At 39.9% G+C, this 15,749-nt stretch overlaps 1 protein-coding gene across 4 annotated transcripts in view; it reads left to right on the top strand.

The window, feature by feature from the left end:
* The window catches only part of SLC39A12 (solute carrier family 39 member 12), a 77,163-nt gene that overhangs the window by 47,653 nt on the left and 13,761 nt on the right, over positions 1–15,749 (top strand). For all 4 annotated transcript variants that reach the window (XM_036268299.1, XM_036268296.1, XM_036268309.1 and 1 more), the window contains 3 exons: positions 1,238–1,304; positions 5,686–5,844; positions 8,101–8,288. In XM_036268299.1, coding sequence (XP_036124192.1) covers positions 1,238–1,304; positions 5,686–5,844; positions 8,101–8,288 — 414 coding nt within the window. The remainder of the gene's footprint in view (positions 1–1,237; positions 1,305–5,685; positions 5,845–8,100; positions 8,289–15,749) is intronic.

Genomic DNA, 15,749 nt, shown 5'->3' with positions numbered 1-15,749 from the left:
GGAGGTTAATTACACCAATCTCAAGCAACAGGCCTGTGTACCTCCTTTAACCCTGTATTTTTTAGGTCTTCTCTCAGCATCCTTTTCCAAAAAAGTTGCCTATCATTACATTTTTTGAATACCCACTATTATTTAACATGTAAACTTTCAGTTCACTTCCTGTTTTATATTTTAAAAAGAACTTATGTCTCACATTAAATTTATTTTAAAGTTTCCATGACTTTGGTTGATAGAATTATCTAAATGTGCTTTTAAAATAACGTGTTTAAAAAGGCAGATAAAAAATATTATTTTCACATAATAAAATCAGAATCTGAGGCATAGGAAGGGGACGTAACTTTCCAGAAATTGAACCGTGAGTCAGTCTCTGAAACAAAATCACATAATCTTAACTCATATTATAGACATCGATTTCAAAATCTCACTTCCCTGTTATATGAAAGGATGAGAACACTTTAACAATTATATTTGTCCTTTCTGATTCTGTTAACCTTCTTTCTTAATCGACAAGATGCTTTTACTGCCTGATAAAGCAAGGAACCGGAATGTTATGCCATGATGAATGCAACGTGTGTGTTGGCGTGGGTTACTTCTCCACCCACAGCACACGGTCTGCTTCAAGATCAGAAGATGAATTCTAGATCTGCAATCAGGAGAAGAGCTAAATTAGCTCAAGAATCAGGAATCTCTTTTCCTACAACTTTTGGGTTTCATAAAGGCTTACATAATTTCGGAGCCTGAATTACAGACTGTCCCGATAGTTGTTGCAGTCCCTGGGAGACTGACCTACGTGAGTGCTATTTTCACCTCAACGCAGAGAATGCCAAAAGCTCGCTCTGACTCTCAGCCACACCTTCTGTGTTTGTCTGTGGAATCTGTAAGTTCTAGAGCATCAAAATGTCTTTTAAAAAGCAACATAAGCCCTGGCCGGTTTGGCTCAGTGGTTAGAGCATTGGCCTGAGGTCCAGAGAGACACGGGTTTGGTTCCCGCTAAGGGCAGTTTGTCCCCGGCCCTGGTTGGGTCGTGTGGGTGGCAGCCACTCGGTGTGTTCCTTTCACGTCGATGTTTCTCTCTCTCTCCCTCCCACTCTGTCTGAACAAAAAAGATGGAAAAAGTGTCCTCAGGTGAGGATTAAAAAAAAAAAAAAAAAAGCAACATAACTCTTCAGATGTTTCATTTTTTGATAAAAATGAACCATTGCTTATCTTTTATCATTTATTTTTTCATTTACAATAGAAAGGCCCAGAAGATTCCCAGGCAGCTGAAATTCCTATAGGCAGTGTGACAGCCTCCAATAGCAAATGTGAGTACTCAAGGAAGGGGGGGAACTCATGGGCACAGCAGCAGTGTGGTGAGTATGGGGGGGTTGGAGGGGGAAGAAGGTATAGGGATGAATGGCAATAGAAAAATAAATAAATGAAAAGGAAAAGAAAAGTATACTACCGAGCAATATACAAACTACTGATATATGAAAAAGAAAAAAGAAAAAGTGTGAGTACTAATTTAAAAAAGCTAAATATTAAATGTATAAAGTGCCATAGAAAAAGGTTATGTCTGCTTTAAAATTAATGCCGTAAATTTCATATTGATTATTTCATTACTAAAATCTTTGCAGTGGAATTTTTAATAAAGACATTCTCATCAGTCTTTCAAACATAACACACATTTATATCAACTTTACTCCATTCTTTTAAAATGTTGTTTTCCCCAATTGCTTAAATCTGATCATCTAAAAACTTCAGTTATGAAAATCCATATGTGGTTATCAGAGTTCCTTTAAAAGCATGCTTACATGCTGATTAAATCTTTCACTTCCTGTGAAGTTTGAAGATATTTTTTTTAAATCGTCAATCACTGTCTACTAAAAATTGATCATAAATGTCTAAGTCATTTGTGATATTCTCATTTAAGTTGGTGGAGTTCAAATCAGTAATATTCATTATTTACATCTTATTCTATAACTCATTTGTTCATACAATTTTCAACCAATCTTCTTTCTGTGACTTTCTCTATTTCTGAATTTGCCAATTTTGGTTAGGAATTTATTTCTTTTGCTTATGTTTGTGAATAAGTCTTAGAATTTTGGGGGTCAGTTTTATCAATTACTCCTGAATCTTTGTCCCAATTTTCTCATTTATGTTACCTTTTTGTGACACCCACTTCTTAGTGTTTTAACGTTAAGCAGCTATGATTAGTTATCCTCATTCTACCATAATAAGCTAGTTACCTAATAATAAAAATAGTTACCATTTATTGAACAATTATTATATGCCAAGCATAGTGCTAAAAAATAAGACAAGGATTATCTCATTTCATCAGTTTAATAAAATAAGAATAATTATTCAAACTATACAAGTGAAGAAAGCAATTGTTAGAGAGGATAAGTCACTGCCCAAGATTATGTAGCTAGTGAACTCCAGCTGTGAGGCACTAAGGAGATGCTAATGACCCAACAGTTTCTCTGTGATTATTCCTTAATGCAAGCATCCCTGTGATTTCTCATATTTTTATTCATTCAAGAAATGTCTGCCCCGCAGTGTGGCTCCATGTTTGAGCGTTGACCCATGCACCAAGAGGTCACCAGTTCGATTCCTGATCAGGGCATATGCCCAGGTTGTGGGACTGATCCCTATTGTAGGGTATGCAGGAGGCGGCCAATCACTGTTCTCTCACATCGATATTTCTCTCTCTTCTCTCCTTCTCTTTTCCTTTCTCTCTAAAAAAAAAGAAAAATCAATAATAACATATTTTAAGAAATGTCTGAAGACATGCCATGTTTCAGGCACTGATACTGAAGAGAATACAAATAAGAATGGTCTTCATCTCTAGTTTGCAATGTGGTTGTGAATATACTAATAAGAACAGCCCTGGCCAGTTCGGCTCAGCGGTTAGAGCATTGGCCTGTGGTCCAGAGAGACCGGGGTTTGGTTCCCGCTAAGGGCATGTACCTCGGTTGCAGTTTGTCCCTGGCCCTGGTTGGGTCATGTGAGTGGTGACCACTCGATGTGTCCCTTTCATGTCGATGTTTCTCTCTCTCTCCCTCCCACTCTATCTGAACAAAAACGAAAAAATGTCCTTGGGTGAGGATAAAAAAAAATACTAATAAGAACAAACATGATTGTACCTATCACTATTCTAAAGGTGTTAGAAATATTAATTCTTGTAATTTATTTATTTGATTCAAAATATATAATTACATAGCGTGTCCAATTCTGCTTTCAGAACATAGTACAGTTTTTCCTTCTAAATCTTCAGTTCCAGGAGATATGTTAGAATGCCTATGTTAGAATTTCCTACAATGTTTTTGAAAAGAAGCAAGAGGCAAGAAGGATCTGCTCAGTCAAATTAGGAGCAAGGAGCAGATGCTAGATCAGGGAGCAGTGATGGTCTTATGATAGCCCTCATATCTTTCCACTCCAGATATCCAGCTCGGCACACAGAATGAATGAATAATGAATGACCCCAAATTCAATTACTCAACTGCCCTTTTGCCAGGGACATATTGAATTAGCTTCAAATATTTGATTACTCGTTTCACATTACTTTATTGGTGGAGTCCAGCTTGTGTTTCAAAAGACAGGATGCGAAAATGCTATCCATGGTCTGATTTAAATAAACAAAAAGCAAAATGATATAAGGTCCAGCCCATGTTCCACCAGGGAAAATCTCTGCTAAGTCAGAAACGTGGAACTCAATGTGACTGCCAGGTCCATGAGGAGAGGTAAATATTACTGATCAGTCTGTAATGAGTACTTTGCATTTCCAGTGAATGCTTATTTTACCTTCTGCTGAATAATGTTTCAATTATCTTAAAAAAATTCGCATAACCTGTTCCTTGCGGCTTACATGCAAAAATGTATATTTGCCTTGTGGCCTATAACATGTCTGTGATTTGCCATTTAGACACCCATAGTCAGAGATAATAAAATAACAGAAAACAAAAATAGGCCACACTGCTTCTTAGCAAAATGTAAATATAGGTAAACATTTTCCACTTGAATATATTCTATTAATATCAATACTACATGCAGGCAGGTGGAAATTATAACTTATTTGCATGCTGGTATGTTGTCCACTGTGTTACTTTACATTATTTCATTTTATGATATTTTCACAAAGAAGAGCTTTATTTCTGAGATGTGGCAGGAACAGCTGGTAACATTATTAGTTTCTGAGCGTTTCCAGGCAAAGCCAACAAGAACTCCCTGAATTCAATAATTTGAGATATAGTCTGTGTTTTTATGACCATTGCCTGGAATCTTCTCATTTTGAATAAAAAAATAAAATGAATTAGTAAACTACCAGAAGGATATAAGTCAGTCTCACAGTGATAGTTCTAAATAAAGGACAATTATTAGGAGTAAAATGCATGGGACATCTTTGCAACACAGTCAAAACAGCTCTCCCCTGGCTGTTAGTCTGGGTTACATCTTCCGTCCACTTGGCTGGAGTTACTTGTTTCATGGCGTGGGACATGAAATGAATCAAGTTATATCCCCCCAAATAAAATAGCTAACTGTATCATAATACAGTCTTCCTACAGTCTTAGACCACGTAACAGAAACCAGGGGGGCAACCTCTTCCTGTTTTTATTGAGTACAACTATTAGAATGCTGTGTTCAGTTCTAACCGGAACAACAGCTGCTACTTACACCTGTCACCCAGTAGATAGCAGCTGAGTACTTAGTGAAGTTTTAGAGTATGGCCATTGATTGCAATGGCTTTTCTTACCAAATGGTTTACCTAGATTGTTTATTGCCAGAGTAAGTGGCATCTCTGAAACACCTTAGCATAGCCATTCAACTCCACAAGCGGTGATGCTAACATATATTCTTAGGTTTTTTGAAAACAGAAATTCTGTGCGTTAAAAACTTGAACCTGGTCACGATCTAAATTATTTCATTAATTAAACCTATAATGATGTAAATTGGTTCATGGACGTTTCACCAATCAGATCATATATATTATAATAGAATCCCAGGAAAACAGCTTTTCCTTATTTTGTTCGATGTCTAGCTGGCCTAGTACTGAAAGTTATTTTCAGAAAGATAAGGACATTAAGTAATTGTTTCAGAGCTAACTTTGGGATCAGCAGAGCTCGAAGTGATCTGTCGTGGTCACAAATGGCAAGTGGATGAGGCACTTTGGCAGGATTATTAACAACAACCAGACAGGGAGACACAGTGATCACACGGTAGCAGAAAGGGCCCTCTTGCAGGTTGACACTAGGGATAGTCTGACTCAGAGGGGAGAGTTTTGGAAAATAAACTCCATTTTAATGACATTCTGCCGGGAGGTTCTTAAATGATCTTAAAATGCTTTACAAAAGACACACATGGAAAAGTCGTTGCTGGTATTTTGGGAGGTTATAACAATATTATTTTTCTTTTTGGGGGGAGGGAGGGCACAGCTGGACAAGGTGCTAGAATAGTAACTGCCACTGAACAGTTCGTCTCATCGTTAGACCCATTAAAAAAAAAGTGACCGTATAGCCAAGCACGTTGGTTACCACATTTGCATCGTCAGTCCTGACCTATTTGGAAAAGTGGAACAAAGTGGGGTTACTTCATCTGATGCAATTTAAGAGGGTCGGAGGTGGATGGGGAAGTTGGTCATGTGTGATGGAGTCCGTGAAATATGCAGTGCTCTTTTAATGCTTCCCACGCCTTCGTCTGATTTTTTAGGCAAATCCGTGAACTCGTTAGCAGTAATGATACTGGTCGGGGACTGCCTGCATAATTTCGCAGATGGCCTCGTGATAGGAGCAGCCTTCTCGTCTTCATCCGAGTCTGGAGTCACCACGACCATCGCCATCTTGTGTCATGAAATCCCACATGAAATGGGTATGTCTGACAGGGGAGTCACTGTTTCCTGCGTGTTGAGAAAAATCATAATATATTTCTAGCTATGGTTTCCTAGGCTTCCTCTTCCAGAACCTGATGGAAAGATGAAGACTAACTTTTCTTTCATAATTTATATAAAAAAGCAGCCCAGCTGCTGTGGCTCAGTGGACTGAGCATCATCCCATGGACTGAGAGGTCCTGGTTCAGTTCCTGGGCAGGGCACATGCCCGGGTTGTGGGCTTGATCCCCAGTGGGGTGTGTGTGTGTGTGTGTGTGTGTGTGTGTGTATGTGCAGGAGGCAGCTGATTGATGTCTCTTTTACATCGATGTTTCTCTCTCAAAAAAAAAAAAAAAATCTATAAAAACATATATGTTTTTTAAAAGGCAGTAAAGAACTAGAAAAAATCCTGTACCTTGGGATAAAATTCAATTGGATCTATTTCCCAAGGCCAGAAGCGACTCTCTGGGTCCTGGAGCATTATATATGGGAGAAGGGCATTCAGAGAAACTTCCTTTTAAGGAACTCTGGCAAGAACTTTAAAATCGGCATAGTAAATGTGGGAAAACACAAAGAGGGGAACTTTACCCATTATGTCAGCAAACGGGCCAGTGAGACAAAATAACATTTAAATGAAAGCCAAACTGTGGTTTCATCAACTGGATTTATAGAAGATATCTAAAGCCAACTGTAAAATGGATATGACAGGCGGATAAGATGTTCTTTCCGGATAACCTTAGTAGCCCTATAACCCTGCGGCCCAGGAAGCAAGACGAGCTAGAATTTCACTAATGACACAGACCCCGAAGGAGGAGGGGCTGGCTCCCGGCACATACACAGCCCAGAGAGAGGACTCCGGTCGTCACTCTTTCTGCTCCTATTTTCAGACCTACACGCCCCCTTGGGCCAACCCTGTCCTGTGTGTTTGGTGTCTGTTGTTAGAAGTCCTATTGCCAACTCATCATTGACCCGTCCCTCTGGAAGCTGTCTATCCAAGGTCCTTCCTGAATCCACTGAAACGTGCCTGGTGTGGGTGCCCTATCCCATGGTCCTGCCTTGAGCGACTATAGTAAAACCACAGGGGACTGTGACGGTCTGGGCCAGGCCGGCAAAGATGTTTTAAGACCTGTTCATAGGACAGTTATACAATGGAACTAGGAAACTCGGTCCCCAGGCTGTCTCTATTGAATTCCATCCTCGTCTCAGCCCAGAACTAAGACATAGAGGCGCTCGGATTAATAGGCCATTCTTCTCTTGGAGGAAAGGAGAGAATGTGATGTTTTTCAAATAATTAAGGCCTTAAAATTTTTTCTAAAGGAAAAAAAAATTTTTTTAATCAACTTTGGCAGTGATTTTAAAATCTCATATGAAGTGGTTTTCTCTTTTCCCAAAGCAGTTCCTACATAAGTAAATAATGAAAGCCCACATAATGTTGACTACCTCGTGATTTTGGTTGGCACGTTTCCAGGCAAAAAGATTTAGAAATCCTGGGACAAGAAGTTTCTTTGTTTGTTTGTTTCTTTGTTTTTCTTTCTTTCTTTGCCTTTCTTTCTTTCTTTCTTTCTTTCTTTCTTTCTTTCTTTCTTTCTTTCTTTCTTTCTTCCTCCCTCCCTCCCCCCTCTCCTTCCTTCCTTCCTTCCTTCCTTCCTTCCTTCCTTCCTTCCTTCCTTTGCATATGTGTTCTTTGGCTATTTTCTTTACTTTCTTTCATTCTGTCCACCTCACCCACCTCCCTTCTGACATCTGTCAGATTGTACCATGTATCCATGACTCTGGTGCTCTTTAGTTTGTCAGTTTATTTTGTTCATTAGATTCCACATATAAATGAGATCATATGGTATTTGTCTTTCTCTGACTGGCTCATTTTTCTTAGCATTATAATCTGTAGGTCCATCCATGCTTTTGCAAAAGGCAAGAGTTTCTTCCTTTTGCTCTGTTTTGCATTTATCTAAGCTGAAAATGCCACAGGTTCATAGGATGTTAGAAACTAAAGAGCATGTCACAACTCTCTCTGTATGTACTATCTTCGAGAGCAGTAAAAAGGAGTGGAACTCTTGAAATGTAACTTCCTAATTGCACAATGAGTTAGCTATGAATCCTAGAGAATATAGAAAAACGGTTTCTTAACTGACCATTCAGCTTAACTGATAAAATTGATCCCAATTGCTGATATTTGAAACAACCTAATAGCACATTACTCTACCAAAGCCATCACCAGTTAATTGATAATTATATTTTATATTTTCCTTAAATTTCAGGAGACTTTGCTGTGCTCCTGAGCTCTGGACTTCCTATTAAAATTGCCATCCTGATGAATTTTATAAGTGCCCTCACTGCCTTCATAGGACTCTACATTGGCCTCTCGGTATCAGCTGATCCTTGTGTTCAAAACTGGATCTTGACCGTTACTGCTGGGATGTTTTTATATTTATCCTTGGTAGAAATGGTAAGTGCTGTGGTTCTTCCATTTTGTTTCTCTAAACACTGAAAATGTAAAACAGAGAAAAAGCAATAAATGGAAGAATAGATGAGAAGAAAAGAAGAATATGGGTAACAACATAAGAGACTAAAGAAATATTCTGCATAATCCGAGGAAGTAAGTTGTAGGCAGAAGAAACGTTAAGTTGAGACACAGAAAATACTGGCATTCTCTTAGTGAATTGAAGTGGAATGAATGAAGTGGAAAGGGAGTTTCGTTTAAACACACAGGCATTGTTTTAATACATTGGAAAATAGTTCAACTGCATTTGTCATTGCACTAAATAGCCGTTTGACTTAACCAGCTGTACTTTTAAAAATGATTTTATCTTTAAGCTTTAATTGCCAGAAGGCTAGTATGTGGTGAAATAAGAAAGATTGTTATAATATTGGGTCTCTAAAATTGCAACATATGTTTTGTAAAGGGGTCCTTGTTGATACAAATGGTAACTGAGTCATCACTTTTCACCCCCTATAATCTTTTTTTTTTTTATCCTCACCCGAGAACACTTTTGCATTCATCTTCAGATAGAGCAGGAGGGACAGAGGGAGGAAGAAAGAGAGATAAACATTGATGTGAGAGAGACACATCGATTGGTTGCCACCCACACAACCCCAACCAGGGCCGGGGACAAAATGCAATGGAGGTACATGCCCTTAGCGGGAACCGAACCCGGGACTCCCTGGTCCGTGGGCCGATGCTCTAACTGCTAAACAAAACCAGCCAGGGCTCATCTCCTATAATCTTATGAAAAAATTAAACCTGGAAAATTATTTTTATATATATATATTTTGCCTTCTAAATTCTGGTCTTCATCAGACAAAGCAGTCTTTTTAAAGTCACTTTCTATTAAACATGTTTACAACTTGAATATCTTGATATGAAAGTCATAATGATGGTCCCTTCTTGTGGGTTAGAATAAGGTAAATAAAAATTACATAAATTATCAAAAGAAATATTTAACACTGAGAAAGAAAGGAAACCATCTGAGCGAAAGTAAAATGCACGATTACATGCATCCTCATGGGGAAAGTAAAATAAACTATCTCGAAGATAATCCATGGAGCAGGACCATTGGGATGGACTAATGATGTGGCAGAATCCAGGTACTGTCCTGGAAGCAAACGAAGAGGAAGGTCCAGTAAGGAAAAAAATCCAGATGGCGGGGACCAATGCTGATAGAATCAGAATCACAGTGCATTCTTTTTATTTTTTATCCTCACTGGAGGACATTCTTCCATTTTTTTTGTTCAGATAGGAGAGAGAGGAAGAGAGAGAGAGAGAGAAACAGCAACGTGAAAGGTACACACTGAGTGGCTGCCTCCTGCACGACCCAACCAGGGTTGGGGACAAACTGCAACCGAGGTACGTGCCCTTAGCAGGAACCAAACCCAGGTCTCTCTGGACCATAGGTTGATGCTCTAACCACTGACCAAAACCAACCAGGGCACAGAGCATTCTTGAAATCAAATTCAGTAAGAGAACTCTTCAAGTGAATACCACCATTTAAAATCCCATCGTAAACACTTCCGACTTTCTGATGGTTTTTCTTCATCCTCATAAGATTCAAATAGATGAGGGAGTACCACAATGTACTTCAGTGTTTAGATATGTTCTTAAATGTTATTCTAAATAATGCTCAGGAAAGTTTCCAATCTTGAGAGTGAAGATAGCTAAAATTGGGGCAAGTTCTCACCCCCTACTTTTCTGAGCCCTAAACCTCCAACCCACAGTCAATGTACATGATCCTTTGGTCCCTCCATTTGGGAGCTCTTCGCTTCTAGCCTTTGGTACTTCGAAAGCACCGTCACTCATCACTGAAGGTGGAGAGGGACCTTTGTTTACAGCATCTCCATATCAGTCCTCACTTTCACTCCTGAGCTCCTGCTTTTCCGCTTTCTAATTTCTTTCCCCTTTTTGAGTCACTGGGAACAGTTGCTGTATTCTTTTGAAGTTTATTCTTTTGTTTTATTTTTTTTACACTGTCTAAATCTCTCTTCAAGTATGATGGATGTGTATGTATGCGGTCAATCCTTTTGCTTTGTTAGGGAGACTCCTCTCCCAAGATTGACCTGAGAAGATTGTCAAGAGCCATTTGTCATGTAGAACCCTGAGCTAAATCTGTCATTTTCCTCTCGCCGTTTTTCCTCCTGGTTTTGTAAGGCTACGAAATTGCTTGTATGAAAGCAAGGTGCGTGATATTCCAACTAGAATGAATCTTGACCTTATTCCAAATTACTATTGGCCCAGGAAAAACCAGCATTCTGGCAAAAAGGACAGGAAGTAAAATATTCTGAGCTTCCCGGGGCTACGTCGTATAACCAGGTCACCTGCTCTCATGGCCTTTTGCGTAACTTCTAACCAAATTGGACTTTCACACAGCAGCGGATTTAACTGTTGCTGTCCTCTGGGGCTGTGCCAAAGAAAATAGTCTTTTACATTTGAAGGAAAGAAAACAAGGTTTCATGACTCTGTAAATAGTAAGGAAAATAAATGACAACAACAAAAGGATAAGGGGGAATACTTTCATACGCCGGTTATTTACTGATAAATACTGGACATCCACCGGCAGGGTTAATGTGGAAAGATTCGCTAGAGTGTTGTTTTCCTTGTTTGTTGCAAAGACACTGGGTGTGTTATTTCAAAGTCCTAGAAGAAAAAGAACGAGGGGCAAAAATGGGACCGTTAGTAATGAGGTCAATGAGAAAGAAAGTTTTCTAGAAATTGGCCAGCCTCAGTTCTCCAGAGTGGTATTGCCTTATCCAAGCACACTCACTTCTGGTTGCGTTGAATGGTTTCTAAAGAAAGTTAACAATGAATGTAGCTGCGGGTGGCCAGAGGAAATGCATTCTCTGTTATAAAGATCTGTGTCCTTGGCTGGGTTTTCCCTAAGCAGAGGCTAAGACAAAGACTTGAGTGAAGGCAACTCATCTGGGATGATCCCAGGGAGCAGGACCAAAGGGCAGATCATGTGAAACAGAGAAGGATGAAAAGTCAATGAAACAATGTGTTTTTATTAAGCTGAACACCACTCTGGGGGATCCACAATATAGGACCTTCTGAAGGGGCTCCTGTCCCCATTGTTGAACGCCGGCGCCATAGCATTAGCCCCGCCCTCTCAGGCGATCCGTGCTGGAGTGCCCAGGGAGATCCCATGGCAGGTGCCAGGCCATTACATCAGAGACGCCCAGCGCAAGAGAAAGGGGAATGCGGTGTGGGCCTGAAGCAACGCTCTTTGCAAAACAAATCAACCCTTTCTTGGAACTGGCCTCTGCCACTGCGGGTAGGGTGAGAGATGGGGCTGAGACAATATAAAATAGCATGAGAATGACATCCATTAACAGTTGACCCCTTCCACCTCTCAGATACGCTCATGTTCTCCTTTACCTCTATGTCACATCTATCTCAAAGTCCCTGCGCGGTGGTAGCCAGCCAAACCTCCACAAAGACTTCATACATAGTAGCGGGAGACCAACTTGCTGGTCTTGAGGCTATACTTGATATTCCTCAGCCCTCTCCTCCAGCATCCAGTCTTAGTTCTCATCTTTAGGCAACACTTGGGCTGACCCAGATCTCTTTCCTCGCAGGGCAACCCAGGCTTCACTGGAGAGTCTGCTTTGACCTTGTCAGGCCACGTTGCCTGTAGGTTAGTGTTCACCATCGTCAATAAGCATGGGGGCACCAGGAGATGCTTCAAGGAACCCCCAGGTTTCTGGATATGTTCCTTGCTTAGCCCACTGTGTAACAATAACCCTGACTCCCATGGTAACCAGTGGCAATCTCTCCTACCAATATTGTAACTTTTCTCTGTTGGTCGATCCTTTGATATTGAGGAGCTCAAAGAACCAGGTGGTAATGTTCAGGTGGTAACAGTTTCAAGCTCAGTGGAAATGTTCTCGTTCTCCTCAAGATAAAGGAGGTCTTTCAGTGCTAAAGTTTGCATGAACGGAAAGCACAGACTCCACAAGTCGAAAGCTGGTACCACTTGGCTACGTTGCTTCACGACTTTCTCTATTATTTCTGCTCTTCCCTCTTAGTTCTTTCTACTTGCTTTGCATTTCGTTTTCTGTTTACTTTCTTGTTTTACGTGATGGAATGATATATCGTTGATTTTAAATCTTTCTTCTTTACTAATCTAAGCGTTTAAAGTTACACATTTTTCTCTAGCACTGCTTTAGCTGAATCCTATATATTTTAATATATTGTGTTTTTAATACTGACTATTTTGAAATTTTTTTTTTAAATTTCCCACGTAATTTTTTGAGCCATATGTTATATAGAAGTATGTTGCTTACTTTCTCAATATTTGGAACTTTTCTGACTATCTTTTAGCTATTGACTTTAACTCCTTTATAGTCAGAGAATATACTCTATATTTAGTTTTAGAAATTTTTGAGACTTGTTTTATGGTCCAGTATATGACCCATTCTGGTGAGTGGCCCCTTGTGCATTTGAAAGGTACATGAGCGCAGCAGTTGTTGGGTGTGGGGGTCTGTGAATGTCAAGCTGGTTCATAGTTGTATTCATATTTTCAAATTCTGTACTGATCCCCCCCTCACTTGTTCTGTAATTATTGAGGAAGTTATGTTAAAATATAAACCTACATTTGTGGGTTTGCTTATTCTGTTCTTAGTTCTATCAATTTTGCTTCATGTGACTGAATTTCTGTTACTAGATGCATGCATATTGGGATTGTTATATCTTCTTAATGAATCCATACTTTTATCACGCTGAAGGTCCCTCTTTATCTCTGGTACAACTCCTTGTCTTGAAGTCATCTTTGTCTGGTGTTACTATGGGTCACATCTGCCTTCCTGCTCACTGTCTGCACAGAATATCTTTTGCATCCTTTTGTCTTCCACCTATCTGTGGAAAGTGAGAATATTTGAAGTGTCATTTAACAGGAGCATCTGATGCAATCAGTAATCCCTGCGATGGATAGGTTAGTACCCATTTATTGTGTCAATCCACTTTTCTCTTAATCTTAGTTATAACCAGATCTGTTGGTTTGCTGTCTTTTTCATAGTCCCATGTTTGCTACAAAGATTTCATGCGATTTGTTCTCTATACATATAATGACCTACGCCTAACGGAAAGATATACATGTCCCAATCTTGGGAACTTGTACATATGTTATCTTACATGTCAACGGGGACTTGCTGATGTGATTAAGATTTGGGACCTTGAGATGAGGAGGTTATCCTGGATTATTTATGGTCCAAATGTAATCACACCACAACTTACAAGTGGAAAACTTTTCCATCGGGGCCAGAGAAAGAGCTGTGATACCAGAAGCAGGCAGAGAGATTCGGCGTCGCTGGAGGCAAAGGTGGAGGAAGGGGGCCGGGGACCAGGAGCGCGCAGCCTCTGGAAGCTGGAAACGGCACGGAGCGCGTCCTCTCCAGGGCTCCAGCACGCAGAGCAGCCCTGCTGACACCTGGTGACCATGTAAAATGTTTAATGTTTTTCTTTATTGATTTTAGAGAGAGAGGGAGGGAGAGAGATAGAAACATCGATGAGAGAGAACATTGATTGGCCGCCTCCTGCACGCCCCCCTCTGGGGACCTGGCCCACACCCTGGGCACGTGCCCTGACCCGGAATCGATCAGGGACCCCTCAGTCCATGGGATGACGCTCAATCCACTGAGCCACACTGGCCGGGCCTTGTAAGATATTCATAAGATAATAAATTTGTGTTGTTCTAAACCACCATGTTAATGGTACTTTAACAGTAGCTACAGAAGATGTACTTGAACACAGAAGCAGCTATGTAGGAGCATCTCATTCTGAGAATCGAAGTTCCTTGCAAGAAAATTCTCAGACTGAAAGTCAAGAGGATTTCTCAGCTCCGCCTTCTCTAACGTTAAAAAAGTTCTCAAATGTGAGGAAAAGACAAGCTCTGAAAGTGGTTTCTAAAGCAGAGAGACTTTATTTTTAAGGAACATGATTTGTTATTTAAGGACTACATTGATTTATTAAAAATATAAATAGGTTATGCCAAAGAAAGGTTTATTTTGGACCTGAGACAAGTTTCAAATCCTTAGACAATTCTCCTAAGGGTTTTAGATCCTGTGATACTGTTTCCATAGCAACGGGCCCATGGAAACGTCAAGGAGCTGTCACTATAAATGTAACTGAAGATGCCCCTAGAATCGGGGGAACTGGACAACCGCCGGGATCTAATGTGTTAATAACACCGAAGTGGACGGTGGAGGAGCTGTAACTCAGAGATGTAGGTAGTGGAGAAGGAAGCGCCTCCCCAGTTCATGCCAGAACAAGAGAAACAGACCGAAATCCGGGTGTCCCCTCTGTGCATGTCAAGGCAGATCAGCTGAGAATATTATCTCCAGCCTCCACCACCACACAGTTCTCCCAGTGTCTTCCCCATTCCCTCTGTATTTTTTGGAATATTCTTGTAAAAATTATCTTCCTCGTTGAACCTATTATTAATGTTCCTGCAATCTTGGTTTCACTTACATAATAACGGGGGAGGTGAGAGCCAGATGGAAGAACAGTCACTTAGAGCGTCTGCTTACTTACCCTCTTCTGGAAGGTGTCCTCTCCAAGTACAGTCTCAGCTAGACTTCGCCTGCCTGGAGCGTTTCCCAATTTCCAGATAATTTTTCTAGTATGAAAGGTAGTGCAAAGCGTATTTTGAATCTGAACTTAAGATTCTCTGCTTTTACAATATACCCGAACACACAAACATAAGATCTGAATATTAAACCCAGACAATAAATAGGATTATCACTAGTCCAGATGAGAAGCATCCATTGGCTTCTCTGCAATTGTTTTAGTTCAGTAAATGTAACAGCTTCAAGATAGTGAGTTGGATGCAAAGAACATAACTTGACTGATAAAACAGCTGCCTTTCTATCTAGGTTTCGTCTCCTAATCACCTGACTGTAAAATCAAACTGAAATAGATTCTATACTTTTAGGACATTGATCCTCTTCCCTCTTCACCATTAATTTAACTCCCAATTTATTGTTTGATTGATTCTTTCTTTCTCAGAGAAATTTAAATAAGTCCAAAGCAATTCAGCCAATAATTTATGATCAACAAGTTGTCTCTGGTTAATGACTCCCTTTCTCCATCCAAAAAACTACTAAGCTATCCTTTCTTTGTAGTTTGGCAGGACCTAGATTTAATGCCCTTTAAACAAAATCCATCGAAAGGGGGTATTTTGTTTGAAAAATAAAATATCCTTGTTATATGTATTTGCTTTTAACATATATTGTATTTAAAATCAATGACACCATTTCCAATACCCCTTTGCTGTGAAGAAAGAATGGCAAGCATTTACAAACAAAATTAATATCATTTAACATTCACAATGCTGTCTTCAGAAGAGCAAAAAGAATGAATCATTCGTACCAACAATTTTGGAAGATTTCTATTCTCTTTCTCTAAAAATTAGTCAAGCCC

The sequence above is a fragment of the Molossus molossus genome, unplaced genomic scaffold (genome assembly GCF_014108415.1).
Source record: "Molossus molossus isolate mMolMol1 unplaced genomic scaffold, mMolMol1.p scaffold_m16_p_1, whole genome shotgun sequence".
NCBI classification, from domain to species: domain Eukaryota; kingdom Metazoa; phylum Chordata; class Mammalia; order Chiroptera; family Molossidae; genus Molossus; species Molossus molossus.
This window is presented reverse-complemented; position numbering and strand designations above follow the sequence as displayed.